At 49.2% G+C, this 27,422-nt stretch overlaps 1 protein-coding gene across 1 annotated transcript in view; it reads right to left on the reverse strand.

Annotated features, from left to right (window-relative positions):
- Positions 1-27,422, reverse strand: part of DNAH2 (dynein axonemal heavy chain 2) — a 161,737-nt gene that overhangs the window by 41,059 nt on the left and 93,256 nt on the right. Inside the window, 25 exon segments of the mRNA XM_089481030.1 lie at positions 5,627-5,785; positions 6,264-6,401; positions 6,501-6,637; positions 9,166-9,283; positions 9,779-9,997; positions 10,285-10,406; positions 11,139-11,295; positions 11,388-11,515; positions 11,649-11,781; positions 11,784-11,831; positions 11,972-12,161; positions 12,867-12,970; positions 16,240-16,428; positions 17,179-17,289; positions 18,646-18,771; positions 20,158-20,256; positions 20,490-20,707; positions 21,394-21,532; positions 22,169-22,349; positions 23,946-24,028; positions 24,271-24,427; positions 24,911-25,014; positions 25,370-25,531; positions 25,703-25,866; positions 27,169-27,337. Coding sequence (XP_089337156.1) covers positions 5,627-5,785; positions 6,264-6,401; positions 6,501-6,637; positions 9,166-9,283; positions 9,779-9,997; positions 10,285-10,406; positions 11,139-11,295; positions 11,388-11,515; positions 11,649-11,781; positions 11,784-11,831; positions 11,972-12,161; positions 12,867-12,970; positions 16,240-16,428; positions 17,179-17,289; positions 18,646-18,771; positions 20,158-20,256; positions 20,490-20,707; positions 21,394-21,532; positions 22,169-22,349; positions 23,946-24,028; positions 24,271-24,427; positions 24,911-25,014; positions 25,370-25,531; positions 25,703-25,866; positions 27,169-27,337 — 3,555 coding nt within the window.

Genomic DNA, 27,422 nt, shown 5'->3' on the forward strand with positions numbered 1-27,422 from the left:
GAGGATGGTACCGGCCACCCATTTGGAAGACCTCTGCGCAGAGACAGGCAACCCCTTCTTCGGTTCCGAGTAGCATTGGAAAAGTCTCTCGGACCGACTGGAGGCAGCAGTTCTGTCCAGGTAAAACGCCAGCGCTCTCCTGACATCAAGAGAATGCAGGCTTCGCTCCGCATCCGAAGTCGGATTGGAAGCGAAGGTCGGCAACACAATGTCCTGGCACATGTGGAAAGCAGACACCACCTTAGGCAAGAAAGTAATGTCTGTCCGCAGGACCACCTTGTCTTTGTGAAACCTCAGGAAGGGCTGGTCCCTCCGCAAGGCACAGAGTTCGCCCGCACGGCGGGCAGAGGTGATGGCCACAAGAAAGGCGGTTTTCCAAGTCAGTAGTCTCAAGTCCGCTGTGGCCATCGGTTCAAAGGGCTTGGATTGGAGCGCGGACAGTACCGCCTCCAAGCTCCAAGCCGGCGCCGGTACCGACACAGGAGGATGCAGGTTGGCACATCCCTTAAGGAACCCCTTCACCAAGGGATCCCTAAAAAAGGAAGCCCTCCCCCCGAATTGGTACTTGGCACAAATGGCAGACAAATAGCACTTAATGGATGCGAGGCACAGCCCCTCATCCAAAAGCACCATCAAAAACTCCAGCACCACTGGAGTGGACACCTGAGCCGGAGACAAGCCCTTTCGGTCAAGGAAGAGGCTAAACCTCTTCCATTTCAGGGCGTAGGACCGCTGGGTGGAAGGTTTCCTTGCAGCCAGGATCACCGTCCTCACCGCCTCCGGCAGGCCGGATAGGGCTGTATGTTCCAGGCCACCAGCGGTAGGCTCTCGATGTCCGGGTGGAGAATCCGTCCGTCCTGGATCGACAGCAGGTCCGGGCGAGGATCGAGGCGGAGGAAGCATCTCTTGGAAAGATGGAGAAGGGATGCGAACCAAGGCTGTCTCGGCCACCACGGGGTGATCAGGATCGCATGCGACCGGTCGGATGTCAACTTGGACACCACCCTGATGATGAGAGGGAACGGAGGGAAGGCGTAGAGGAGCTCTCCTGTCCAGAGGAAAGCGAATGCGTCTCCGAGGGATCCGTCCATTCGCTTCCTGGAGCAGAACTGGGGACAGTGGCTGTTCCACCTGGTCGTGAAGAGGTCGATCCGGGGAGTTCCCCACCGGTCGAAGAGGTCGCTGACCGTCTCGGGATGGAGCCTCCACTCGTGGCACACCGACGGAGATCTGCTGAGGCGATCCGCCAACTCGTTGTCCTCTCCGGGGAGATGAATCACCTGGAGGAGGACCCGTCTTTGGATGCACCAGTCCCAGATGCGAAGAGTGAGGTCGAGCAGGGTCCTGGATCTGGTGCCTCCCTGCTTGTTGACGTAGTACATCACCGTGGTGTTGTCCGTCCTCAGGAGGACCACCTTTCCTGCGACAGCGGATTCGAATGCCCTCAGTGCCTTTTCCACCGCCAGCATCTCCAAAGCGTTGATGTGAAGGAGCTTGTCTTGAGCAGACCACTTGTCCTTGACGACCAGGTCGAGCAGGTGGGCGCCCCATCCCTCCAGGGAAGCATCAGTTGTCAGAGTCAGTTGGGGCTGAGGCTGATGGAAAGGCATCCCGGTGCACACGTTGCGGCAGTCCAACCACCATCGTAGGGAAGCGGCTACCGGTCTCGGTACCGTGAGCCACTTGGACGGGGGGTCCTCCATCGGGGAGAAGACCGAGAGGAACCAGGACTGTAGGGGTCGGAGGCGAAGCCGTGACCAAGGCGTGACAGACGTCGTCGATGCCATGTGTCCCAGGGTGACCTGAACGTCCCTGGCCGTCACTCTCCTGTGGGAGATGAAAGGCCTGAGAGACACCCCCAGGGCCTGGAAACGGTCCGGAGGGAGAAAGGCGGAGCATCTTTCGGAGTCGATGATGGCCCCGATGAATTTGACCTGCCTGGTCGGTGTGAAGTGCGACTTTTCTCGGTTGACGACCAGACCCAGGGAGTCTAGGAGGTGCAAGGCGTACGAGACTGCTTCCCGCAGTTCCTGTTGGGACTCGGCGGCGAACAGCCAGTCGTCCAGGTATGGAAAGACCATGAAGCCCTTTTGATGGAGGTATGCTACCACCGGTGCCATGCACTTCGTGAAAACTCTGGGCGCCGTGGCCAAACCGAAGGGAAGCACGTTGTAGTGGTAAGAAACGGGACCGACGGCGAATGCGAGGAATCTCCGGTGGGACTCCCGAATCCCGATGTGGAAATAAGCGTCCTTCAGGTCGATCGTTGCAAACCAGAGACCCTGATGAAGCAAGGGAAGAATGGAAGCTAGGGTTACCATTCGGAAACGCCGGTATTCAAGACACACATTCAGATCCCTCAAGTCCAGGATGGGTCTGATGCCGCCATCCGACTTCGGTACCGTAAAGTACCTGGAGAAAAAAGCCCTGGCCAAGAGGCCGGGTAGTAACGGGGAGATTGCCCCTTTGCTAAGCAAAGTGCGCACTTCGTCGAGAAGGGTGTCCGAGGGGGGTGGTGGACATGAAGACTCCGGTCTTAGGGAGCTCTTGGAACTCGAGGGCATATCCCCTACGGACGATGTTGAGCACCCACGAGTCCGTTGTGATGGAGGCCCAGGTGGTAGCAAATGGCCTGAGTATGTCCAGGAAAAAAGGGGAAGAGGAGACGAAGCGTGCTAGACCCCATCAGTCTCTCTTCTTACCCTGGTCACCATCCTGCCGGCAGGGCTTCCGGTGCCGGGTAGGAAAATTCCGTCGGCCAGGGGAGGAGGATGACTGGGACGCGTGCCTGGATCGTTGAGAGCCCTGCTGATGGAATTGTCGGTCCTGGCCAAATGGTCTGTAGGACTGGCCTTGGGATTGCCATGGGCGCTGTCTCTTGCGAAACGGGGCTGACACCGAGGATGACATGCCATGTTTCCTCGCGGCTGCCTTCATCTTAAACTTGCGATTGAGGCGGTCGTCGGTGTCGGTGTTGAAGAGCCCAGACTCATCGAGAGGCATCTCTTCAATAGCTGACTTGACTCCAGGAGTAAGGTCTGTGCCTCTCAGCCAGGCGTGTCGGCGGAGTGCCATTGAAGCCGACATCGCCCGTCCCACACAGTCCGTGATGTTGCGGCACGCGGTGATGAGCCATCCACCTATGGAGTGGGCCTCGTCTCTGACCTCAACCAGTTTCCTCTGGACGTCATCCGGGACGTCGGGAATCAGGGGGGAGATAGTCTCCATCAAGGACTGCACATAGGCCCCCATACATGCAGTGTAGTTGGTGGCCTTGACAGCTAAGCAAGAAGCTGAATAGGCCTTCTTAGCCAATCCATCGATCTTGCAAGCCTCCCGGTCTACTGGAGAGGTGGCCTGCTTGTGGGTGGAGGCGAGCTGCGCGCCCTCTACGATGGCCGAGTTCTGTCTTGGATGAGTTGACAGCCACGGACAGGAAGCCGGAGAAACGCGGTAGAGGGTTTCCACCTTCCGCGAGGTGCTGACCAAGGCCGCAGGGCTGTCCCAAGACCGTTTGATGATGGTCTCCAGGGACGGAAGGAGAGGGATGCAAGGTGGGGTTGGAACCCGACCATGGACCCTTTGTTCCACCGGATCCCGGGCCGCCTCCTCAGGATAAGCCAGCTCAATGTCCAGAGCCCTGGACATTTTGATGACATGCTCACTGAAGGATCGGCGATCGTCAGTAGGTGACGCTGGCTCAGGGTGGTGCATGACCTGTGGAGAGTCCTGCGGTGACAGGTCGTTGTCAGAGGGCGAGTCAGGTGAAGCTGGCAACGGTACTGGCACAAGATCCGACTCGGTATCGGAGTGGATCACCAGGTGCTCCAGTTGGGGACGGTCCCGGCCGGGCCCGTGAGAGCGTGGTCCAAGCTCAAGCCTTGATGAGGAAGGCTTAGCTGCTGAGGTGGAGGGCTTGGAGGTGACCGTCGAGGCCTTGTCCTTTGGGGCCCGGTGGCGGCGACCTTCATCAAACTTGCGAAGCGCCATCTCTCGCGGGACCGCCATGTAGTAACGGTCTACCTCCGAATCATAAAAGACATCAAGGTCATCATGGCAGACTTCTTCGGATGGCACAGCCTCCGGACATGGTACCGAGATCGGAGAGCGGACAACAATCGGGGGACGCTGAGGCAGAGCGAGGTCATCATCGTCTGAACCCACGAACTCGGCGGTGGTCAGCCCGGGGAGCGTCGGAGCTAGACGTGGGACATCATCTCGCACGGGAGAGTCCTGTGGCAGCGGAGTGGGAGTCTGGAGGGCCGGAGCTGGAACCGAACGCTGTGGCGTAAGGGGTTCCGCATCCTTACGGTGACTACGTCCGTCGGAGGACTTGGAGGGCTCCTTGCGTGACTTCTTCTTGGGTGGCTCGGAAGAAGCGGAGTCAGAATGTTTGGCCTTTTTGACGGGCCTGGGCGCCTCCGGAGGAAAGAAGGGGTTCTCCTGGAGCTCTCTCATCCGGGATGAACCGGCTGAAGACACAGAAGCCGCCGGGGCAGAGGTTGACGGACTGGAGACTGTAGCCGTCGGAGCGGTGGGGTCTCCTCCCTTAGCCTTCTTGGAGTGCTTGGGCTTACAGGATGGAGCCGAAGTTGACCGGTCGGTCCCGACCTTGGAGGCGGAGCCAGCAACCGACGCCGAAGCCGTCGGACCCTCGGTCCCCGACAGTGTGCAGGGGCTCTTTGAGGGTTTGGTGGTGGTACTGGACCTGTCTGGGCCGCTGACCACAGAAGACGACTTGGTGGTGGCACTGGGCTTGTGAGAGCCGCGGTCCACTTTGGCGGGGGTTGAGAGTGCCGGGGGGGCCGAAGCGGCGCTTGTAGGACTCTCGCGCGGGGCCGAGGCAGGAGCGGCAGCCGGGAGGGAAGGAGCCGAAGCTGGGCGGGAAGTCTCCCCATGGACCTTACCCTGGGCGATCGCCGAAGTCAGGCGGGATTCACGGTTCTTACGCGCCTGCGACGTCATAGATTTGCAGAGCGAACAGGATTTCATGTCGTGGTCGCCGCCAAGACAGAGAAGACACGAAGAGTGAGGGTCTTGGACCGGGAGTTTGCCCCCGCAGACATCACACTTCTTAAAGGGGGGCGACATCGTGACGGAGCAAGAAGGCGGAGACGAAGTCGAAGTCAAAAGCAGTCCGAGGTCAAGATACAGTGGGGGCAGTGGTCAAGAGAGTGGTCAAGAATGGTCCGAAGTCAAAAAGCCAGTGATCCAATGATAGAAGCAAGAGCGAAGTTCCCTAAAGCAGCAAGCGCGGCGGAAAAAAGGAACTGGGGAAAGAGCGGGAAAGCAGGGGCCTTATAACAGGTGGGCGGAGTTACCGCCAAAAAGTTTCTATATGTTGCAAAGTAAACTTTGCCCAGTGATTCCAGAAGTTTCCGAGCAGCACTGCGCAGGCGCAGTGAAACCCATTTGTATGATTCGCAGAGACCACGAAGAAGAAATTCTAGTTCTCTCTCTCTCTCTCTCTCTCTCACACACACACACACACACACATTTTGACCCTTGATTAGCAGGACCACAGCACTAGGCTGCCTGACCAAAAAAGAGGTTGCTATTTCCCTAGAAGTTTCTAAGGAACCTGAGGGCATGCAGGACAGAGGAACAAGCTTTGTCTGCTACCTACCCCTTCCTCTGAAGAGGCCAGGGATGAGAAGAGTTTGCAGAGAGCCACAATCCCACTATATTCAGAGATGGGGACAAGTTCCTGGCAGTTCTCCTTCTTGAAGTTCAGGATCTTATTGGTGAATTTGTCAAACATGCGCTGCAGGGTTTCTGATTCAGCCTGAGAAGAGACAAATGAAGATTAAACCCCCTTGTAGGTTCTTAACAGAGCCAGGTAATCGAATGCCATCTCTTTAATTTAATTCCTGGTCCACCTTTTTCCTCACCATGTCATTCTCCGCCAAGCTCCTCTTCATCCAGTTTTGAGTGAACCCACAGTTTGCCTCCTAAACATGCTTTGGAGCTCCCCTGTTGTCTCTCTCACCCCGTTTCCACTCACCCACCCACAGTCTGGATCCCTTCTCTTCCTGGTATATTGGGCCTTTGCAGACAGAGCAATGGATGTGTTCTGGGATGGCTGCATCAGTGAGAGCAGTACCAGGGTTGGAGTGATGATATGAGCATGACAAGAGGGAATGTGGGGAAGGCTTGCTGATGTTACCTCTGTAAGGGCTAGCTGCTGGGAGCTACTGTTTCTGTTAGGGGCATCTTTGTACAATCCCCAAACTGCACAAATTTCCACTCCTCCCTTCAAGTACCTTTGGGGGCTTCTCAATCCAGGAAAGGACGTATGGCTTCCAGCCCAAGTCACTATAATCTGTGTACACCATTCCACACTGGGAGACTGTGGCAGGAGAGGCTACTGCAAGGTTTTCCACTTCAAACAACAAGGACACCTGCAGCAGGGAAGGAAGAGAAAGTAGCCATCCATCCTGAGCAGAGATCAGCTGGGGATGACAACCCAGAGACCAGCTGGGGATGGATTGCTGGCTCACCTGCTCAGGCATGGCAATCGTCTCACCATTGATCAGCATCAGCACTTTGTTGTCATCCATGACTGAGTTCATGCTCTCAATCCACAATGTGTCAACGGGGCCATCAAAAAGGATCCACTTCTCGTCAGGTTTCTCATCTGAGCAAAGAGGGCAGAGAAGAAGCCCAGTCAGGTCCTAAGGCAAGCAAGTGCAACCAGAATGTAGAATCCTGCTCCCCTCACCGAGGCACGATTGGTCTCAGGACTGTGGATTACCTACTTTCTTCCTTGAAATGATATTTAGTCACTGAATGGGCTGGGGGGCGGGAACAGAACCTGAAAATATTACTTCTGTAGCTAAATAATCAGAACTCCTCAGCTAGCATGACCAGCAGATGTGTTGGTGTGGGTTTGTTTTGAACAGTCATTGCCAGTCAGAATGTACAGTAGGCAGACAGACTCACCTACCTTAAATTCAATCCAAATGTATGGAGAATATCTATAGGAAGAGTCATTATTAGGCTCATTGATATTCCCCCCCTCATTCTCCTACCTTAATGAGAACTAGAAATATGACTTTTTAAAAATGCCACACTGAAAGCCTCAATCAGCACCTTAGAGAAAGGGAGTCAGTGGAAGAAGGGAACATGCACAACTGGTTATTGACACATACAAGCTCAGCAAATGATGCAATCACATCAGCCTCCTCCAATGTATCCACCAAGCCTTTTGAATTCTGACAGACAGAGAAAATTTCAGAAGACAGGCAGTGAATTTCTTCCAAGGGCTTGTTTTTGAAGAGGTTGACTGACTCAGGCAAACAGAGGTGCCAGCTTGCTCAGAAAAGGAAGAGTGATTGGCAGCTGAGGCTGGCACCTGGCATGGCCAAGACGGGCCTTGCAGAGGATAAATACCTGTGAAGACTTCTCGCATGATGGAAGCCAGAATGCCATCGCACCATTCATTGGTGGCTAGGTCATAGCTCCCAAACAATTCCCCGAGACTCACAGCTTTGGGGTTGAGGGGGAATGCCTGTGAGGAGGTCAGAGTGGGATAGGAGTTGAGGTTAGAGGGCTGTGAGGCGGGGGAATCAAGGAAGCAAGGCTGACTGGGCAAGTGGGGACCTGAGATCCTGAAGCCCAAAGGTTGAAAACAGACCATGCTGTGATATAGCTTAACTAGGCCAGAACCTTAGCCCCTAGGGTGATTGTTCCAGCGGCTAGTTCCTAGCACTCTGCACATGACCAGTTGCTTCTTTCTCCTGCACCAAATGGATGGTCAGGATCCTCCTCCACAAGGACAAGGGAAGTTTTCTTTTCTGCCAGTACTGGTATAGTTTCTGATAGCAAGCAGAGATAAGGGTGGTTGAGGGTTAGACTTCATCTGAGACTCTAAGAAAGCTGTAGATTTCTGCTCCCTCTGTCCCACAAATCAACATGCATGCCACCACACTCTTGCTTTTAATTATCATAGAAATTGGAGTCAGAGGAGGGCCTCCTGCTCCTTTCCTCCTCCACTCCTTCCTAGAAACAGCCATCCCACCGCCCTGCTGGCATTTAAAAAGCAAAGGGCTGTGGGAGGTCACCTGCCAATGTACCGAGATAATCACCTTTGCCCCCTATCAGGTGAACTGCAAGAGGCAGGTCTGAAGAGCAGCAGGCAGCAATGCCATAACTTGGCAGCTGGGCTGGCATGCATCCCCAGAAGCTTGCAGTTCAGCACCCCAAGTCTTTGAGGGCAACTCCCGACAGAGCAGCCAACACCATCAAGATCATTGGTGCCAGCCTGTGATGGCCAGCAGAGATGTTTTTTGCATTCTCCCTTGCTCAGTGTGAGGAAATGGTCGCTGAGAGACAACCAGGCAGAAGGAAGGAAGGAATGTGCTAGTAAGGAGGAGGATTAGAAAGGAGGAGGCAAAAGCTGCAACAGAATTGAGCCAAAGATTCTTCATGCTTGAAGCTTACCTGACTGAGGCCTTTACTTAGCTGCTATATTGCACAGTGCCTTCACAGTCAAAGCACCCAGTGGGTTAATGGCTGAGCTGAGAATCAAACCCTGGCCCTAACTTCTAAAAGTGCCCAATCAGTAATCATGCTGGCTTGAGGACTGTGGGAGTTATGATCCAAAAAAATTTTTTTTAACATTTTGAAGCTCTGGACTCTCAACTATTCCTTTTTTTCCTGTGGGCATAACTATTGATCCCTCTGCCCTTTCCTTCCTCTGCCCTTTAGCTCTCAGCACCCCCAACCCATGATTTAAACTCCAGGCCTTTGCATAACTTGCAACTAGGCTGGCCTGCAGAGCAGCCTGACAACATTGCACCCTAGAAAGGAAACTGTGCCGTGTCCAACGCTGCTGTCAGATTCTGCCGTCACCTTTGCTGCCACACAGTGGCTGACATCCTATTGTTTATTCCCACCTAGAATAGGTCCAATCAATCCATTCTTGAATGGTGAGCCAACCCATAGATAATTCTAATGGGTAACAATAGGATTTAGTCCAGGGTAGGTAAGCCTGAACTGGATGGCCCAAGCATCTGACTCAATGCAAAGCAGTTACCTAGGCAATGCACCACATAACCCAATGAGAAATGGATGCCTTTCTTTCCACACCTCTACCCAGATCTCTGGCACCTCCCTCCCTCATAAACACATGCCCCAACACAGTGGCGTTCAAGTCTGGAGTACCTGCACACGCTGTTCGCATCACACTGGACAGAATGCTGTCTGTCCATTCGTTGGTGTTGAGGTCGTACTCTCCGTACAGCTCACCCAAGGAAACTGCCTTCGGGTTCAAGGGGAATTCCTGGAAGCAGAAAGGCCCAGCAAGGAAAGAGAGAAGGAAAGGAGGCGAGAGAGAGCACAAGCCACAGTCAGAAGGAAGCAAGGGGCCTTCTGTCTATCTAAGACCCAGCCACACACCTGCCCTTTCTCTACAGCTCTCTATGGTTGCTCAAAGCCAGAGCTCCTTGGGGGCTATGGGTAATTTGTATCTTCTTTCCATTGGCAAGGGCAAGCAACAATATTCAACATGACACCCATCCAACAGAAAAAAAATGCAGGACAGAAGCCAACCAGAAAAGACTCTTTGATAAAGCAAAAAGCTAAAAAGGAAGAATACCACACCACCAAGCCCAAGAAGATGCTTGCAAAGACAGGAAATAAGTGAATTGGAATGCTGAGGAGAAAACAGCTAGATGGGCAGAGCCAAGGGAGGGAGGCAGGGGACCATTCAGCTCTTAGCATTGCCCTGCCCACCAACACAACAGGTCCTGGAAAACCAACACAACAGCCTACTAACCCGGACTATGTTGCCGGTGGGGTCTCCGCTCTTGTGCAGGCTACAGAGGGTAGCTTGCAAGGCACGCCAGGTAACAGTCTTGCCACTGTCTGTGTTGCCCACAATCATGGAGGAGTGGCAGGAGTTCTTGGTCTCGTACAGCTGGATCACCTTGGTTATAGTGAAGGGGATCACCTGAAGCCCCATTTCCCTCAATTCCTGCTCAAGCACTTCCTTGATCTGGAAGGAAAGGGAGGAGGAAAGGAAAAACCTTTCTGAGATCCAAAAGCTATAGTAAGCTCTGCGTACTATAGCCCACTGCCCCAGGAATGAACGCTACTGCTTCCCCACCATTTCTATGGGGTGGTGAATCTCAGAGAGTAACTAGAAAGGGGAGGGAGAGATCTTTCTCTGATGGTCAGCATCTCAGCAATAGGTGGTGATGGTGGCCCACTACCCAGAAAAGAGAGGCTATGCCCACCTGAGTAAAACTAGATAGGAAAGAGACCAGAGACTTGTTGGCTGACCTTTCCATAATCAATGACAGGGCATTCGATGCCCGGAAAGAGGTCCTGAATGATGGCGTTGAAGAGGGGCACATCACTGGATGTCAGTTTGGCTATATTCATGTCATGAGGAGAACCTAAGAAGGAACCAAAGCAGAAGAGATGATTAAAGAGCCTACAAGCAGGAGAGCAAAAGTGAAGGGGGCAGGTACAGGCCTCCCGTAACAGAAATTATCACTCACCCCAAGAGGATCCCATGGTGGAGGGGTTTCTGCATCATTCCCAAAGCCATCAAAGGCACAGGTACAAAGAAGCCCCGTCCCCTGTAACTGGTCTGCCCACCATCATTGCTGTACATAGATCATGCTATACACAGTATGCCCATCCATTCCGGACCCCTCCACATAAGGCAAATAGTTTCAGCGTAAGCTGAAAGCCGCGTAAAAGGCGCCCACGTATGACACGGGAACATTGTACGCACAGATGCTGGCGAAACGTCAGGAAGAAAATCTTCTAGAACATGGCCACACAGCCTGAAAAACCCACAAAAAACTAACACAAGTTACTTTAAAATTGATTTTACAGGAAATTGTTTCAGCCTATTTTTAAATAATATTTTCTCTGTTTTTACACATTATCTCAGGACCCCAGAATGACTGAAAATAAGCAAATCCATAAACAAACAAACAAATAAACAAGTATCAGAAATCTTTAAGAATTGTGTGGGATGGGAAACACAGCAGAGCTCTTAGCAACCAAGAGCCAAGGACTCTCTGTGCTGGCGCCACGGTATAGCAGGAGATTGGGAAAGTGTGACCCCTGGCCAAGCCCTTCTCTCAGGTGATGCAGCTTTATGCTGGAAGACCAAGAGCACTGCACCTCCTCATCTGTAAGGTCAGGCCGAACCCTGCGCTTCTTCCCAGCATAACGGAGCAGAGAAGTGAGTGCCCGAAGGCCAAAATCATAGCGGTCCTGCTTGGAGAGCTGCTGCACGGCCAATGAGTACAAGGTGTAGACCTTCTTGGCTAGGACCTGGGAATGGGAGAAAAGAATTTGGAGCTCTGGCAAACTTTTCACTGCAGGGGATGGCACTGTGCCCACTTTGCCCACCAACCATGCAGTACCTTGCAGTTATTGAAGCCTTCTCCAAAGAGTATGATTTCTGCAATGAGGGTGGAATCAGGCACCACCATGGAGATAGGACGGAACATGGACTTGAGATTGTCAGGAAGCTCCGTGTGCCCAGCATGTCCTGCCATATGGCACCGGGAAGAGCATCAGTACAGGGCACTGGGCAGCGACAGAGGTATGTCCACCTTACTCCACCCCCTTGCTATTCAGCTCAGCTCACTCTTTGTCCCATCCGAGATCTCCTAGATTCCCACCTGGGTTCATGGTGATAAAAATGCCACAAGACCACACCAAGTTGATTTCATGGCCTTCAAAGGTGAAGCAAGTCATGTTGGCAGCTAAAGCTGAGAGGATGGAAAGGATCTGCTGAGCCACAACAGACAGCAATGTTCAATGTTGATGCGGTTGAACTCATCAAAGCAGCCCCAGGCACCTGTCTGTGAGGTAAAGAAGGCAATGAGCTGAGGAAAGCCAGGGCACCCGTAGGAAGTTCAAGTGCTGGATTGCATCAGGAGCCCAGCCTGGTGATATCAGCAACTGACACATACACAAGTTCCACACACTACATCTTACTTACTTGTGCCAGGCCAGAGTACATGCACCCCATCGACTTGTAGTCCAGGCCTTCAGAGCAATTCACCACAATCACGTACATGCCCAGCGCTTTGCCCAGGTCCTTCACTGTCTCTGTCTTGCCAGTGCCTGCAGGGCCTTTGGGGGACCCTCCCCGGTGGAGGTGGAGGGCTGTGGTCAGGGTCATGTAGCACCTGTGAAGAAAGCAACCTGAACCTTGTTGACTTTTTCTTAGAGCAGGACTGTGGGTGCACCACAGCTGGTTCCTCACTTCTCATTGGCCACTGCTGTAATCTTTCTTGTTCTGTCTATGCTCCATTCGTTTCCATTGCACACCCGCAAACAGTAGGCCCCCACCTCAATTCCAGTGTCCCTCTCAGGTGTGTAGCTATGGGTAGGGGGAATAAAATTAGGGTGTTCTCCCAACTAAGAGCTCTGCCCCCCTCAATGAAATTGTCCTGTGATGTCCAAATTTCTAGCATTATAATAACTTAAAAATTAAAACTTAACAATTCAGTTGAGTATTTAAAAATACAGTTTAAGCATTCAATGAAAAAAGGCACTGTGACCAAGGGAATGCAAATGCAACAAATAAAAGAGTTCTAAGGGTGAGCAATTTCTAATGTCTCATCTGAGCAATGCTAGGGATGTGAGGACTGAAGGAAACTTTTATCCATTCGTATATTTATTTGGGAGCCCAGTGCCTTTATTTTGCCTGGTAATTACATTCCTGATCCCCTCCTGATCTTCTTAGTGGATCCCTCGGCTTGCCAACCAAGACAAGGAAGACACAGGTTGCAACCTGTCAGAAAGTCACACCAGCTCTTCCACACATGCCCACCTCTCTATTCAACAAGCGCCAAAACAAATATGGGTCAGAGGCTCATGCCATGGGGTACCTGTCAGTAAGTGGGGTGATGACCAGCCGCCCAGAGTTTCCCAGATATTCATAGCCATAGGCAAACTGAGTGTTGGTCTGTCGGATGACACAGTCATCCAGGTACTGAAAACAGAGTTTCCATCATGTGCATCTCAAGACATGGAATGGGAGGAAAGGCAGAGGAGAGATCATTCCAAAGTCACAGGGATTATGAGACACTTCTTACAGCAGTGGTAAAATGACTGACATTCTGCCACAGCTTTTTCTAAGCTCTCATTGTTTTTTGTCACCATGCAGAAGAAAGAAAGTGTGAAACGCTGGGGGACAGATGTTTCTCAAATGGGTCTCCCAGCAGCCAGATTCCAGCACCTGACCTCCTGTGCTACCAACAGCCCATTTCTCCTGCAAGCCCAGCTGAAGGGTTCAAGCGCACTTTCAAGGCAGCAGTATTTGGCTGCCCAAGTACTGTTAGCTGACTCTCGCCGGCCAACGCCTATCTAACAGAAATGAAGACTGTAAGGCCCTCGAGATGCTACTGAAGTACTATCGGCTCTTTCCAGCATAGCCAATCATAAGGGCTAACAGGAGGCACAGTCCAACAAAATCCAGAGATGGACAGGTTACTCACCTGTAACGGTATTTCTTCGAGTGGTCATCTGCGAATTCATACAAATGGGTTTTACTGCGCCTGCGCAGTGCTGTTCGGAAACTTCTAGAATCACTGGGCAAAGTACACTTTGCAACACTTAGAAACTTTTTGGCGGTAACCCCGCCCCCCTCCTATAAAGCCCTGGTTCCCGCTCTTTTCCCCAGTTCCAAATTTTTCCGCCAAGTAGGCAATGTAAGACAGAGCCAATGGGAGCAGGACACCGAGGGGAGGATGGGCGGGATTTGTATGAATTCGCAGATGACCACTCGAAGAAATACCGTTACAGGTGAGTAACCTGTCCTTCTTCTTCGTGGTCTCTGCGAATCATACAAATGGGTTTAGACTGACAAGCTTAGGTACAAGGAGAAGGGAGTGTCCTGAGACCAGAGCATAAGGTAAACCAAGGTGTATTTATTGCAACAATAAAAAACCTTTGAACCAAAAAACAGGAGTCAGTCTTTATCAGTGTATAAACCTCAATAAAGCAATAATATTGCAAGACCTGAGGAGAAGATATAAGGTCATGTACGACCCAACCAATTCATCATGTACAAACAGGCAACCTATTACAGAACCTGACAGGGAACGCAAGGTCATGCGAGACCAATCCCAACACATACAACAGAGTGGAAAAAGTGTATTAATTATATAACACTATAACAAACCACCTGCACTCTGGACCCTCTTCTTTCTTTTGGATCTTGAGAGCTCTGCTTGGGTTTGACTACATGCCTGCATCCTTCTTTTCCATTCCGTACTTTGGCTTTTGTTCTGTACCCAATCTTGCCTGGGGCCCACCTGGTTCCTGAAAATCAACTACAGCCTGGTCTCAAACCAGGCGTAGTAGAAAGTTTGTTGTTGCTGTGTACCTTCAAGTAATTTCTGACTGTTAGTGCCTAAGGCAATTCTATCATGAGGTTTTCTGGGGCTGAGAGTGTGTGATTTGCCCAAGCAAGGCAGGCTGCAAAAAGTCCCATGCTGGGAACAAGTGGGAAGCCTACAGCTTTCAGGGCAACCTCCTGATTCCACCTCCTAAATGCAAATTCCAGAGCTGAGCAGCTCTAAAAGCAAAAAGAGCTCAGAATGGGAGCTCTTTCCACATGCTCTTTGGGTTCTCTCTTGATCAAGCAGTCTGGCTGCTGCTCACCAGTCCTTAAGGGTGCACCTGGAAGAAGAGAGTTCAGAGACCCATGGTTCAGCTCAGGCTTTCCCCAGCAGCACATTCTGCTGTGGTTCTGTACCACAGACAGCAGAGGGAAGTGAAAGGCAAGGATAGATGAAGTGGGGAAGGTAGAGTACCAACCCTTCTGTCCAGCAGAGAGCAGAAGCAGAAACCCATTAGCACTCTCCTGTCTTTCTCTTTCAATCTCTGGAGTTTATCAGACGCGGTTTTTTGGCTATTTTTCCTGCCTATCGCGCAATGTTAGCATCACGAATGTTGCGCAATAACATTAAAGCCGCGATGTTCTTCCAGACGCCATTCATTTCTATGGGAGCCCGTTGCGCAACGCTCCTGTAGTTTTAGCGTCATTTCTCCCCTTTTTGGGCACTATGGGGAAAAAGGGAAGTCAGGCCTTTGTCTCCCTTTATCCTTGCGAATGTGTTGCGAAATGGTTTGGTGTGGTAGGCAGCAACACAACGCAACGCAAAAGTTACTGATTGCAAAGTTCCCATGATGCTGAGCTGCTTTTTCACCCCATTCCCTTCCGGTGGCCTTCCTTTTTCAGGACAACCCCGGGGAGGGGAGGGTTGCTCTGTCCTGCATGAACACCTAGGAGGCTGCAAATGTAAGGGGCCCCTAAGGGTCATCCATTCCAGCCTCATTCCTCTGCCCTGCAAGAACACCTAGGAGGCTGCAAATTTAAGAGACCCCTAAGGGTCATCCATTCCAGCCCCATTCTTCTGCCCCGCATGAACTCTGCGGAGGCTAGGAATTGAAGGGACCCCTAGGGGTCATCCATTCCAGCCCCATTCTTCTGCCCCGCATGAACTCCGAGGAGGCTAGAAATTGAAGGGACCCCAAAGGGTCATCCATTCCAGCCCCATTCTTCTGCCCCACATGAACTCTGAGGAGGCTAGGAATTGAAGGGGCCCCTAGGGGTCATCCATTCCAGCCCCATTCCTCTGCCCTGCAAGAACACCTAGGAGGCTGCAAATTTAAGGGACCCCTAAGGGTCATCCATTCCAGCCCCATTCTTCTGTCCCGCATGAACTCCGCGGAGGCTAGGAATTGAAGGGGTCCCTAGGGGTCATCCATTCCAGCCCCATTCTTCTGCCCCGCATGAAACAGGAAACTGGAAGGGGTTTCTCCCCTTTTCCCTCCCCCCCCCCCCCCCGGAAGCACAAAGGTCAGGATGCCACCAAAACCTCCAAGGAGCATGCACAAATATGTTGATGCGAAATGTTCAAGACAAAATGAAGGCGCTGGTGTAGTAAAAAGTTCCGCTATGCATGGTTTTGCATCACGCAAATAGCAACTTTCGCGCAATTGTACCGCTAACATAACGTTACGGGGGAATGACGGAAAAGCAAACAATGTGGTAAGACATCGCGCGAAACAGTCATTTTGCAATGTTCTTTACACTTCCTTAGCGCAATTGAGGTCCAAAACTTTGAGTCTGATAAACCTCTCTCTCTGACACACACATATGCACATAAACACAAACTCCATTCTTGCCCACTCTCTTTCTCCCACCTATGCTACTCCATCCTCCTCAACTGGCACATGCTTGGCTCCCCTCACCTTCTCCCAGTAGAGGAGAAGCTGGCTCAGCCACTCAAAGGATGTCACATCAATCAAGCCACTCTTGTAGAGCCTCTCAATGACATCTCGGGCATGGACTTCCACCGTCACCAATGCCACAATCTTCAGGCGCATGATTTTTGTCAGGTTGCCTTGGATGGCCTCTGAATATTTGTTTAACATGGATACCTGCCCACAAAAAGGCCTGTTTGTGAGGAAGAGGCCAACCAAATTCTTCTAGCCATGATAGCAAAACAGAGCTTCAGTGTACAGCAACAGTCTACCTTGAAAGGCTAGTTTCATTAATGGATGGGGGTTGCATGTGTGCATAAATGATGAAGGAGGGCTGCTGTGGGCATCTCAGGGCAACTTTCAGGCTAATGCTATAATATAAAGAACTCTCTTGGTCCAAGCCAGCAATGCTCTGCCTCTGTTATTTTGAGGCAAACTGGAGGTGTTACAGAGACTTCATGCCTCCTGTTTTAAGACACCATTTCTGCAGCACTTGGTCCAAAACTAGCAGAGAATATCCACCACCTTTGTTTGGCGAAAATGTGAGTTCTCTGGATGTCACAGGAAGGGAGCACGTTCCCAGCCTGAATGCACTAAGTCCAAACACTGGAGAGCCAGAGGACAAAGGGGGAAGTGTGCCCCACTTTGCATTTCCCCATGGCTCCAGCTCCCCGCTCAAGGCATCCCCAAAGAAAAGCAAATTGGAGCAGCTCTCCCACCCCATGCACTTGTAAGTAACAAAGAGCCAGGTCTGAGGGGAGGGAAAGAAGTGGAGGCAGGAAGGTGTGAGCATGTGTTTACCACCAAGCACCACTAAAAACATGCCAGTACAATCACAACAGGGTCCTAAAGAAATCCAGGAACAAGGCAGATTTGTCAAACTCTACAGCCAGCCGCTGTGTCCCCTCAGCTGCTGCCTTTTCTCACCTGCTTCATCTTCATGACCTTGAGATATTTCTTGTCACCACGGTCTTTGCAGGTGACCAGGCACTTGCTAACGTCAGCTGTCCACTGGATCTGGCTTGCAGTGATCACCATCTGCAAGGGGATGAAATCAGGATAAGAATGAAAGAGGGGCCTGGCTGTTCCTGCAGAAGCTGCCATTGCCGCCATCCCCAGCAAAACCCTATGAAATATGAAAATAAAGCATTTTTGTGTAGTGGAGGAGACTATTCTTGGGTGTACAAACCCTCACCCAGAATATCTCCACATGAGAGCAAACAGAAGGAGCAATGCACCCAAGGAGAGTTTCCTCCACTGCATAAAAATGCCTTATTTCATAGTACAACTGAAAAGGCTTTCAAGCACTGCATAATCTTTTCTTCCCACGTGTCCTGCACTGTATCTACAAGGTAGCTTCAAATGCCCACTCTTATGTTTAAGAGAAGAAATGCATACAGACACAGACATGTTTGGCTAAAGAACAACAGGTCACAATGGGACTTCCAGCTTAGGACTTTTTCACACGGGGACCTATGTGCTTCCATTCTGAAAACAGTTAAAATGTTGGCATCCCAGAAAAGCAAGCAAATTTGCTAATACTTATCACGCACAGAGCACAACTAGGGGTTAAAAGCACATTACTTAAGCAAGAAAATGGGTTGAAAACGAATTTGGGTTTCAGACAGATGAGGACAAATCCCATTCCTAGCTTGGAAATAACTTTTTTGTGCATGCTCCAAACTAGCATTTCCACAAGTGCATACACACACATGCTCCAGAGAGGGAAGGGAAACAGGAAGGAAAATCCTCTTTGCCCCAGAAGCTGTTTCAGAGGAAGGCAGGCTGGGGTTTCCCTTTACGAACTCCTATAAAACCACACACAAACACACACACACAAGAAAGAAAGAGGACAGAGCTGGTCCATAAACCTGCCTGAAACTCCCAGATGTCCTTCTTTTCCAGGACATATCCTCCATTTCTTCCTCCTGTACAGGAGGAATTCCAAAATGTCCTCTCTCTCTGCCTTCGAGAGCAGCCATGCGAGGGAAAGAGGTGTGTGTGTTGTGTGTGTCCCTTTAAGAACAAGCCTGCCTCCCTCTCCTTGGCACAGCAAGGAACCATGGGATATCTGGGAACCGGGAGAATCAGGTACATGGTTTTCAGACTGCTGCAATTACATAAATAAAGCACATTTGTGAATGAACTGGAAATGAAAACACGATATTTTTGCGAAAATGCTTGTTCCCTGATTCACTTCACTTTCTGTCTGGATTCTGACCAGTTTGTGTAAAGCATTTTCTGAAAAGCAATTGCAAAATTGTCCCTAATGCTCTGGATGACCCTGCATTGTGACCAGTATAACCTTCCAATTTTCCCTTATGAAAAAGTCCTTAGTCAGAGCATGGTACTGCAGCAGAGCATGCCCAGTCCTCCTCTGGCCTCCCAAGTCACCTGTCCAGGCCACTCCTTCACCCATTTGTCCCGCTTGGTCAACATCTTCTTCAAGGCAAGTCGGCAGTTCTTCAGCACCTCCCTCAAAGTCCAGCGCATGGCCCGTTCCACATCACACAGCCACTCCTGCAAGAGTAAGCACCACACATGAATATCTGTGAATACATTCTGGGGTCAGAGAAGATGAGAGCACATAAGTTGTTCCCTCTCAAGTTTCAAAAACTCCACATACTGCAAAAATCAACTGGAATCTCTCATCCAGCTTGCAAGCTTTTTGTACAGGCTCTGCCCCTTCTTCCTCTGCCCCCAGCCCTATGGACAGAAACCAAGTCTTTATCTCTGATTGGATATAAGAATAGGGGAATAAAGGGATTAATACTTTAAAGACATGCATAGGATTGAGTTTCTGTATGTTTTCTATGCTTAGTGGCAAAATGACCCAAATGGTGGAAATTATGCCTGGCTCCAGGTGCTCTCTTTGACCCTCTTTCCTGTGGCCTTGATCCCTCCCTCTATGGCATTAGTGACATCTCCTTCTGGAATGTATCATCCCAAACCATTTTTCAGATTGGAATTTGGCCCCATGGCCACAAAAGAAAACCCTCAATCTTTCATTACAAGGATGTTGTATAGATTGCATTGACTGAAAGAGAGCATATGGCTCCATTTTCATCAATAAAACCCAAAATCACTGGAACCCAAAGCACAGTTCCAGAAAGGGGGGAGCTCTAGAGCAACATGTTTCCACTCTAAGGTCAGGTAGGCCTCTTGAAACTGTGATGCTGAGGACCTGGACCTGAAACTGTGGGTCTGCTGCATTTGTAACTGTCATGATGTGCACACACAGTTTCTTCACAGGGTAGGATGTGTTGTGGGCGGCAGAGAAGGCAGCAAGGGAAACATTCCAAAATTTATAATGTATGGATCCTAATAACACTGTGTTCCGGAATACTTTATTAAGCCAAACAAAAAGGCACAAAGATTTGTGCCAGCTTTCCCTTCCTCTTTCCAGCATGCCCAGAGGCTACTCCAGACAAAATCTAATACTACCATGTCATCTGACTAACCCCACTGGCGAGTCTGCAACAAAATCTTCTTCTTCAGTATTATCAGAAGACATGCAGATCAAATACATTATGATCTCCCTCTTTCTCATCTCCCAGCCTCACTTTCTTATCAGCCTCTTACCTGATGAGGAGATCTGAAGATTTCAAAAGATTCCATGCTGTTTTATGTTAATTTATTTATGTTACCCAAATGCATCTGAGGAAGTAGACTTCAGTCTACAAAATCTCATGCTGCCAACTTCTTTCTTTCAGTTACTCTCAAAGGTGCAACAAGGTCACTCTACATACTTATGTTATTTTGGTTATCCTAATAAAAGGATTTTGGATATATACAGTATGGATTTTGAGCTGACAGTATAGTTTGCATTTCTGTAATGGAGAATCAAACTTACCTTGCGAAATGTTTGCTAGGCAAGAGAAAGGAAGGGAAAAAAACAGGACTCACCTCCACGGGTCCCTCTAATAGCACAGAGTGTGTGAAATCTACATATTCACCATCCAAGGAGAACATGCCCAAGGCTTCAAATCGGTTTGTCAGGCCAGTCTGAGAACAAAAAAGTGCAGACCACAAAGAGTCTTCAGCTCTCACCAGCAAGGTAGGAAGGGATGGCTTTGGCTAGTTTTCCTCCCCCCACAACAGCCCCAACACGAGGAGACCTCTAACACTGAATTAGTTGCTGCATTTAGCAGAAGGAAATGCCCATAAAAAGATACTAAGGGGCAAAATGGAGCAGGCTGGGCAGAGGTGGAGTGCCCACTGGGAATCCAGAGTCATACCTTCTGCATCTTGAGGCATTTGATGTTATCAAAGCATTTTTTCAGGTGGGGCTGGACAGCTTCTGGGTTGCGTGACTGACCCAGGACTTCCAAAAGGTCATCGTTGGACAGGAAGTAGAAGTGAGGGAAGATGTGGCACTTGGTCTCCAGGTACATGTCAAGAGACTTCTGGATTTCGTCTAGGGAAGCATTCATTTCCACTAGCCTGTCCAGTAGTCCTGTGGGGAGGAAGGATCCCAGAATAAATCACAAGGGAGCCATTGCCCCACCACAAGACCATGATTATTAGGAGTAACAGCAACAGATGATGATGATGATGATGATGATGATGATGATGATGATGAGCCCCTCCAGCCACATTCCATCTCTTGCCCACCTGCTCCTGCTGTACTCACGCACCCTTTCCAAACTATTCCTCATTTAGAACACAGTAAATTCCACAGTAACCCTCCAGAACCAAACAACTCCCCTCCCTATGAACAGAAGAAACCATCTTATGTCTTGGGGCCATCAAGCTGCTCTGACAGCCACTATTTCAGGGGAAGGCCCCAAAGACACTAAAAAATTCCAACAGGAATGGACATGGACTGAGACAGGATGGCTGCATTTAGCTGATCTCAAAATGATAGATGCCAGAAGAGGCTTCAAAATGGTGGGTGACTCCACCTCCACCCCTTTCTCAAAACCTTTATGCCTTGAGGGTTGAAAATGATGCTAGGACTCACAAGAACACCCTCTCCATTGTTGCCATCTCCATTTCTTTCCAAACTATGCAGATTCCTCCTTGGCAACAAACACAGAACATGTGCTCTTCCCCCTGCCCCCCACCCTGCCATGAGTTATGGTCCCTCCCCTTGCACCCCTGCACATGTCCTCCGATATGATGGAAACGTGCAGCAGCAACCTGGGAAATGGGTGGCCCGTAAAGCATTGTTGTCCTTGACGAAGCGGTCCATGATGGTTTTCCAGCTGCTGTTGATTTGGTCAAAAGAAGCTGACTCACTAGGCAACTGCTTGCGGATGTCTTCACCCAAGAAGATGTTCTGGTGACAGAATGCAAAAGGAGAGAGGTAAGATGGATATCACTTGATGCCAAAGCAAAGGTTCTTTTTCACCTTTGGCCTAAGGGTCACCAGGCACCAGATCTCCTTCTCCACAGTGACAATGATAAGGATTGACAAATAAGCGCTTCAGACTGGGATGAGAAGGAGCTGGATAGCATCCCTCAAAGAAGGGTCAAATTTCCCATTCCCAGAATTCTATATGGCATGCCTCCAACATGCTCTAAGGACTCTGGGTAATTTTTCTCTCTCCAGGTTGCAATGGGAGACTAATAAAAATGGTCACAGGAACATAAAGGAAGAGAATGGTTCTCACTAGGGAGTCTCTTTACTCTTTCCACAGAAATGGGCAACAGCTGTCACTGTGGCATCCACTAGTGACCACTCCTGTGACTTGCTAACACTTTATATTTATTAAGAGGCACACTTGTTATCACCAAGAGAGATCTGCTCTTTAGATCCCAAGGAGAGAGATGCTCACTTCTAACAAGAAGTCACAAAAAGACTCTTCCTGCCACCAAGACAGCTTTCTGCCCCTGTAAAAAGACACTGGCAGAGATGTCTATTAAAGGAAAGAGACAAAACTAGCCATGGAAGTCTGTCAGATGGCTGCCTCACCTCCATGTACATACATTGTCGTTGCACGACAAGCAGCATCTCAATCACTTCCAAGATGAGCGAGAGGCAGCGCTCCCAACGGTCCACTTCCTTCTCGAAGGGCTTCACAAAACATGAGGGCTTCATTGTGGATAGGGCCACCTGGTTATCTTCCAGGGCTTGGAAGACATCCTCTGTACCTCTGCAGAGACAGGGAGTTCATGATCCATACATTTATCAAGCAACCAACAATGCACCAAAATGGATTTAGCTTTTGAGATCTTCAGATCTCTTTATCAGGCAAGATGCTACAAAATGTAGGCTGGAAAGCGAAGGAGAAAAGGAGGGAGAGTTGATTTAAGTCATCTAATCTGCATGTCATCTTGACATATAGAGAAGAAGAGTCTACAAACTCTCAGATGGGCTAATCATGTGATGTGATATTACAGTATTAGATTTCACCCAAATAGCCCCTGGGTTTGCTGTAAAGAGGAAAAGGAAAAAGCTTTGAATCTCCATTTTAAAAATACAAAAGAACAGTGTTAATTCAGAACTGTCTCCATTCTGTTTGAAGAGCCCAGCTTCTCCATCATTGGGGCACCTTGCCTTATTAAGAGTTCTGAAGATCACAAATACATGCACATGTTTTGGTGCCTTTTTGGTCGGCCTAATCATGGGATCTGGCATTTTTCTTATGGCCATCTCAACTATTCCTGCTGCTTCCAAGACTGGAAGCTCAAGAGCACAGGATTCCAAAGCCCTCCCCAATGACTGCTGGAGGAGGTTGGATGGGAACCAAGCACAAAGCATGGCTCTGCCTGTGAAGCATGTGGCGGAAACAGGGTTCCTGCTATAACCCCGGCTTCTACAAATCCTGCTGGAATGTCCCCTACTCTCTCTCCTTCAAGTTCTGCCAATATAGCCCTTGAGGTCTGAGTGTTCTGCAAAAGCCTAGATTTGCTGCAGGCATTATTCTCCTTCTTGGGGTGGGGGACAGACTCGTTCTGAACACAGTCTTTTCCCCTTTCCTTGAAGCATAAATATCTTCAGAAGAACTTTTTGCCCTTCTGCTTTCTGATACTGACTGAAAAACCTTTCCACAGCCAAACATAAAGAATATTGACACATTTTCTCATCCTCTATGACTCTTGATATGTTGAGACACTCCATCAAGAAAGCAGCACAGTGTTGCAAAATTTATTTATTTATTTATTTATTTATTTAGGAGCATCTTTGCAGAAACACCATTTTTTGGTCTGCAAACAATTTTTTTGCAGAAAGTCTTGAAACGAACAACAATAAAAATAAACAAAATCTCTTGTAATCTCACCTAGCAGAAAGAACTTTTGAAAATACTCATTTCACAATAATGAAATAATTCATATCTCTAGCCAAATTGTGCTTTCACACCATGGTCAGAACACAAAGAAAAGAAATCTCTCATATGGATCATACAGATCAAGCAGGCTAAGAAGGAGATAAATTGGGCCTTTCCTATCCTGTCTGATCCAAAACAAGTTTGGGCTTTACAGAAATTAATAACCAGAACTTTGAACTGTGCCCAGACAATAATGGGAAGGCAGCTCAATTGCAGTAAAATGAACAATATGTCCATATGGCAAGGTCACCCACTAAGATCCACACACTGGCATATTTGGGACAGTTGAAGTTCCCAGAGATAGCCCCATGCAGAATGCATTTCAAGATGCCCAAGATAGCTGTGACAAACATTACTGTGTTAAGAGTATGCTACCACCTTGCTCTTATTCGTGGGCTGGGGTGTACCTTGTAGACCTACCGGATTCGGTGGTGTCCCTTATCCTTGTAGGGCACAATGTCCAAGGAGGTAGTTTTCCATGTCTTGCCAATGTTTATGAGAGCCTGCAAGGAGGATAAAAATGCAGTGCGTCAGATAGGCAGAGGATATGGTAGGTGGCTATGTGGAGAGATGTTGGACTCAGCACAGATGTGCACTCTAGTAGTAAATCAGGACCTACTTGAGGGTGGGGGAGAATCAGGGAGGACAAACTAGGTCTCCCTGGGTCCTGAAAATGGCATTCAATCTCAGCCTTCTGGTTGGTCTTTACGCAAGTGGCCCAACAGCAGCAAACAGCAGACCTCACCTGCTCAATTGCCAGCTCCTTGGTGGCCGAGGCAGAGATCTCACCAATCTTCGCCACATGTTTATCCAGGCCCAGCTCAATGATATTCTCCAGCCTGAAATCCTCGGCATCCTGTTCAAATGTACGGAGGACCAGATCCTTCACCTGATCCCAGTGTCTACAGAAAAACAGCTGGTCAGGCTCCAACTTTCCCAGGGTGCAGAAGTATTTCTGAAGATCTTCTCCTCCCTTTCACTCTGGCACCCTCTTTGTCCACAAGCAGGTCAGGAAAGCTCTTTCCTCAGTCTGACAGTCTTCCCCTGTATTTGACCCCCCCCCACCCCCCAGTATTTTAGTAATAATGAGAGATACTGCTTTCCTCACTCTGGTGCTCCTGCTGCAGGCAAATCCTTTTGAGGACACATGGTGGATACAGAAAGACATCCCAAAGCAACAACAACAGGTAAGTGTGGGAGATTTAAACTGCCCCACCCATCTTACAATACAATTAAGTAACCTCTGCCACAAGGTGGAGCAAGTATTTATACTTTCCACTGAGCCCTTGACCATATACCTTCCACAGAACCCTTAGAGATGCCTCCCAGAACCAGCCTTTAACCCTTTCTAAAAGGCCAACATAAGCAGGAGTCAAGCTGCCCACCTTTCCCACAAGGCTGGATTCCTAAGGTCAGTGATCAAGGGCATTGTCCCCTTAAACTGTTCGATCTTTGACATGGAGGTCTCAATTATTTCCCAGTTCCGATCCTTGTGTCAAAAATAAAACAAAACCAGAGAGTTAAAAGATTAAATGGTGGAAAACTGAAAGACATAATCTGTCACACTCTTCAGCACCTGTTTTGTTGCATCTGCCTCTACTCCCAAGGAGAGGACGCAACACAGATCTACGGAACGTGAACTGTAATAGGCCGAAGGATGCCTGGGGGATGGTTTCATTTACACAGGGAGCACAGGAAAGAAAAGAGAAGCTGTCCTGTCCTGCAAAATGTTTTTTCAGTTCCTAATAAGGGCTTCCTCTCATATGAGAAAATGATTTCTATATCCCTGATAATTTCCTGAGTAACACCCAGAACACACGCATACCCCTGCTGTTTCTACTTACCTTCAGCTCCTTACTCAGCTTATTCAGCTGCCGGAAAAGTGCAAAGGCCGTGTTCTCCATCACTTCTGTCTTCAGAGTCTTGAAGCTTACATTCTTCCACTCATTTCAGTGGTCCTCCCACTCCTTTGTAATCTCCCACACTTGCTGAGTGTAGTCCAGCTCCTGCAGAACACACAGAAGAGGTCAGCACTTGGTGAGATCACCTCCAGTTCTACACTAGGAGTTATAATTTCTTTCTCTCTCTCTGCTGTTATAAAACTGAATGATACAGATCAAGTGGTTCAGGGTAAACCTTCTCTCTCTTAGCAAGAATGAGAAGGGAAGCCATCTTACTCTCTCCAACTTCTGAAGGTCTTTGGAGGCAGGCTGGTCAATCTTGAAGATGCCCAGGTTAGAGCGAAGAGTGTTCTCTTCCTCCTTCAATTTGGCCAGCAACTGCCTCATGGCTGCAATTTGGTCTAGGGCTGCATCAGCAGACAAGGCACTGGTGAAAGGACCTAATGGAGGAAAACAAAACAAAACAAATAGAGCCTAATGAATATAAGTCCCTTCTTTCCTTCCTTCCTTCCTTCCTTCCTTCCTTCCTTCCTTCCTCCTCCCTTCAATCCCTGGGAATAAGGATTCTTAAAGAAAGCAGCAATGAAGGTCTACAGTGTTGGGTTTGGGTCTCATCTTGGGTGGGTGGGGGCAGAGTTGATTCCTGAGATTCAAAAATCTGAGAATGCTGGACAATGGTACATGACCAACCTGTGGGTTTAAGAAACCAACCATGAAGGTCAAGGGAATCTTACATTATCCTGCTCTTATAGAAATGAAACCTCCCAGGAACTGTGCCATGTAGTAGCCAGGGAGGAGAGACAACATGAGAAAAGCACATGGGAGACACATACACTTGGTCACATCTGGTCACGTGCATGTTTTCCTTGGAAATAAACAAGGTCATGGGCCAAATAAGATAATGTAGCTAAATATAGCTTTGCACCCTTTCTTTTTGGACTGTCTCCAGATCAGAAACAAAAAGGGCTGTAGCACTGCCTCCCAGCCTTCATCTCTCTCTTAAACACACACACACACACACACACACACTTGTTTGGTCCTTGGCCAATATAACTATCTTCATCTTTTGCTCTCAAAATGGCTGCTGCCAGAGCAAATTAAAAGTGACTGCAGAGGATCAGACATGACTGCCTCTGAAGCCTAACTAGCTACCAAATCTTTCCTAAATAACAAGATTCCTATAGACAGAAGGGGAGGCAAAGAAAAAAATCAACCAGTTGGCAAGGCAGGAAAATAAAACAGAGGGGGGCTGGTGGTTGAGGGCAATGGTAACATCGGGTTAGAATTCTTTAATCCTGCTTTGAGCAGTTGGCACATGGACACAACCCATGTGTAGTGGATTGTTCCTTCAGTCTACCTGAGAATAGGCTGGATGTGATAGCAGCGTCTCCTTTTACTTCCTAAATATTGTAAGTTGAATAAACATACCCAGGATCAAGCTATAAGCCTCTTTTGCAGTCCACAGGCAACAGAACCAGGACATGCCTTTACCAGCCAAAATGCTGGCTACAGGCTATTAAGTGATAATTGCCAATGGCTACAAAATAATGGGAGCTGGCTGCAATCAAACCCTGGCTACCTTACAGATTTTGCCAAGAGTTTTGAAACAAGCAAACCAAGGCTGAGGTTTCAAACATGAGAAAGCAAGGTGTTCCCAGAAGAAAGGGACAATACTCCCAGGGACAGAATTTTAACCATCGCAGGGCAAAGGAGGAGAGACTGTGTTCTGTTTGGCCATTCACCATTGGTGCTGAAGTCTTGAAGGAGACTCTGGGCCTTCTTTTTCAAGTCATCTGCACAATGGATCAGATTTGTCTTGAACTTTTCCTTGTGCTTCTTGAGCATGACTTCACTGTCCAGGATGCATTGCTGGAAGGCCAGCCACTCTGGGTCTCCCAACAGTTGCAGAACCTGGAATAGAGGAAGAGAAGAGGAACAAGAAATGACAGAGGGAAACATCATAGCAGAAGGGTGGGTCTTAGAGCAACAGGAGGGT

Source organism: Sceloporus occidentalis, unplaced genomic scaffold (genome assembly GCF_023333645.1).
Source record: "Sceloporus occidentalis isolate IW3139 unplaced genomic scaffold, rSceOcc1.0.p SCAF_14, whole genome shotgun sequence".
NCBI classification, from domain to species: Eukaryota; Metazoa; Chordata; class Lepidosauria; order Squamata; family Phrynosomatidae; genus Sceloporus; species Sceloporus occidentalis.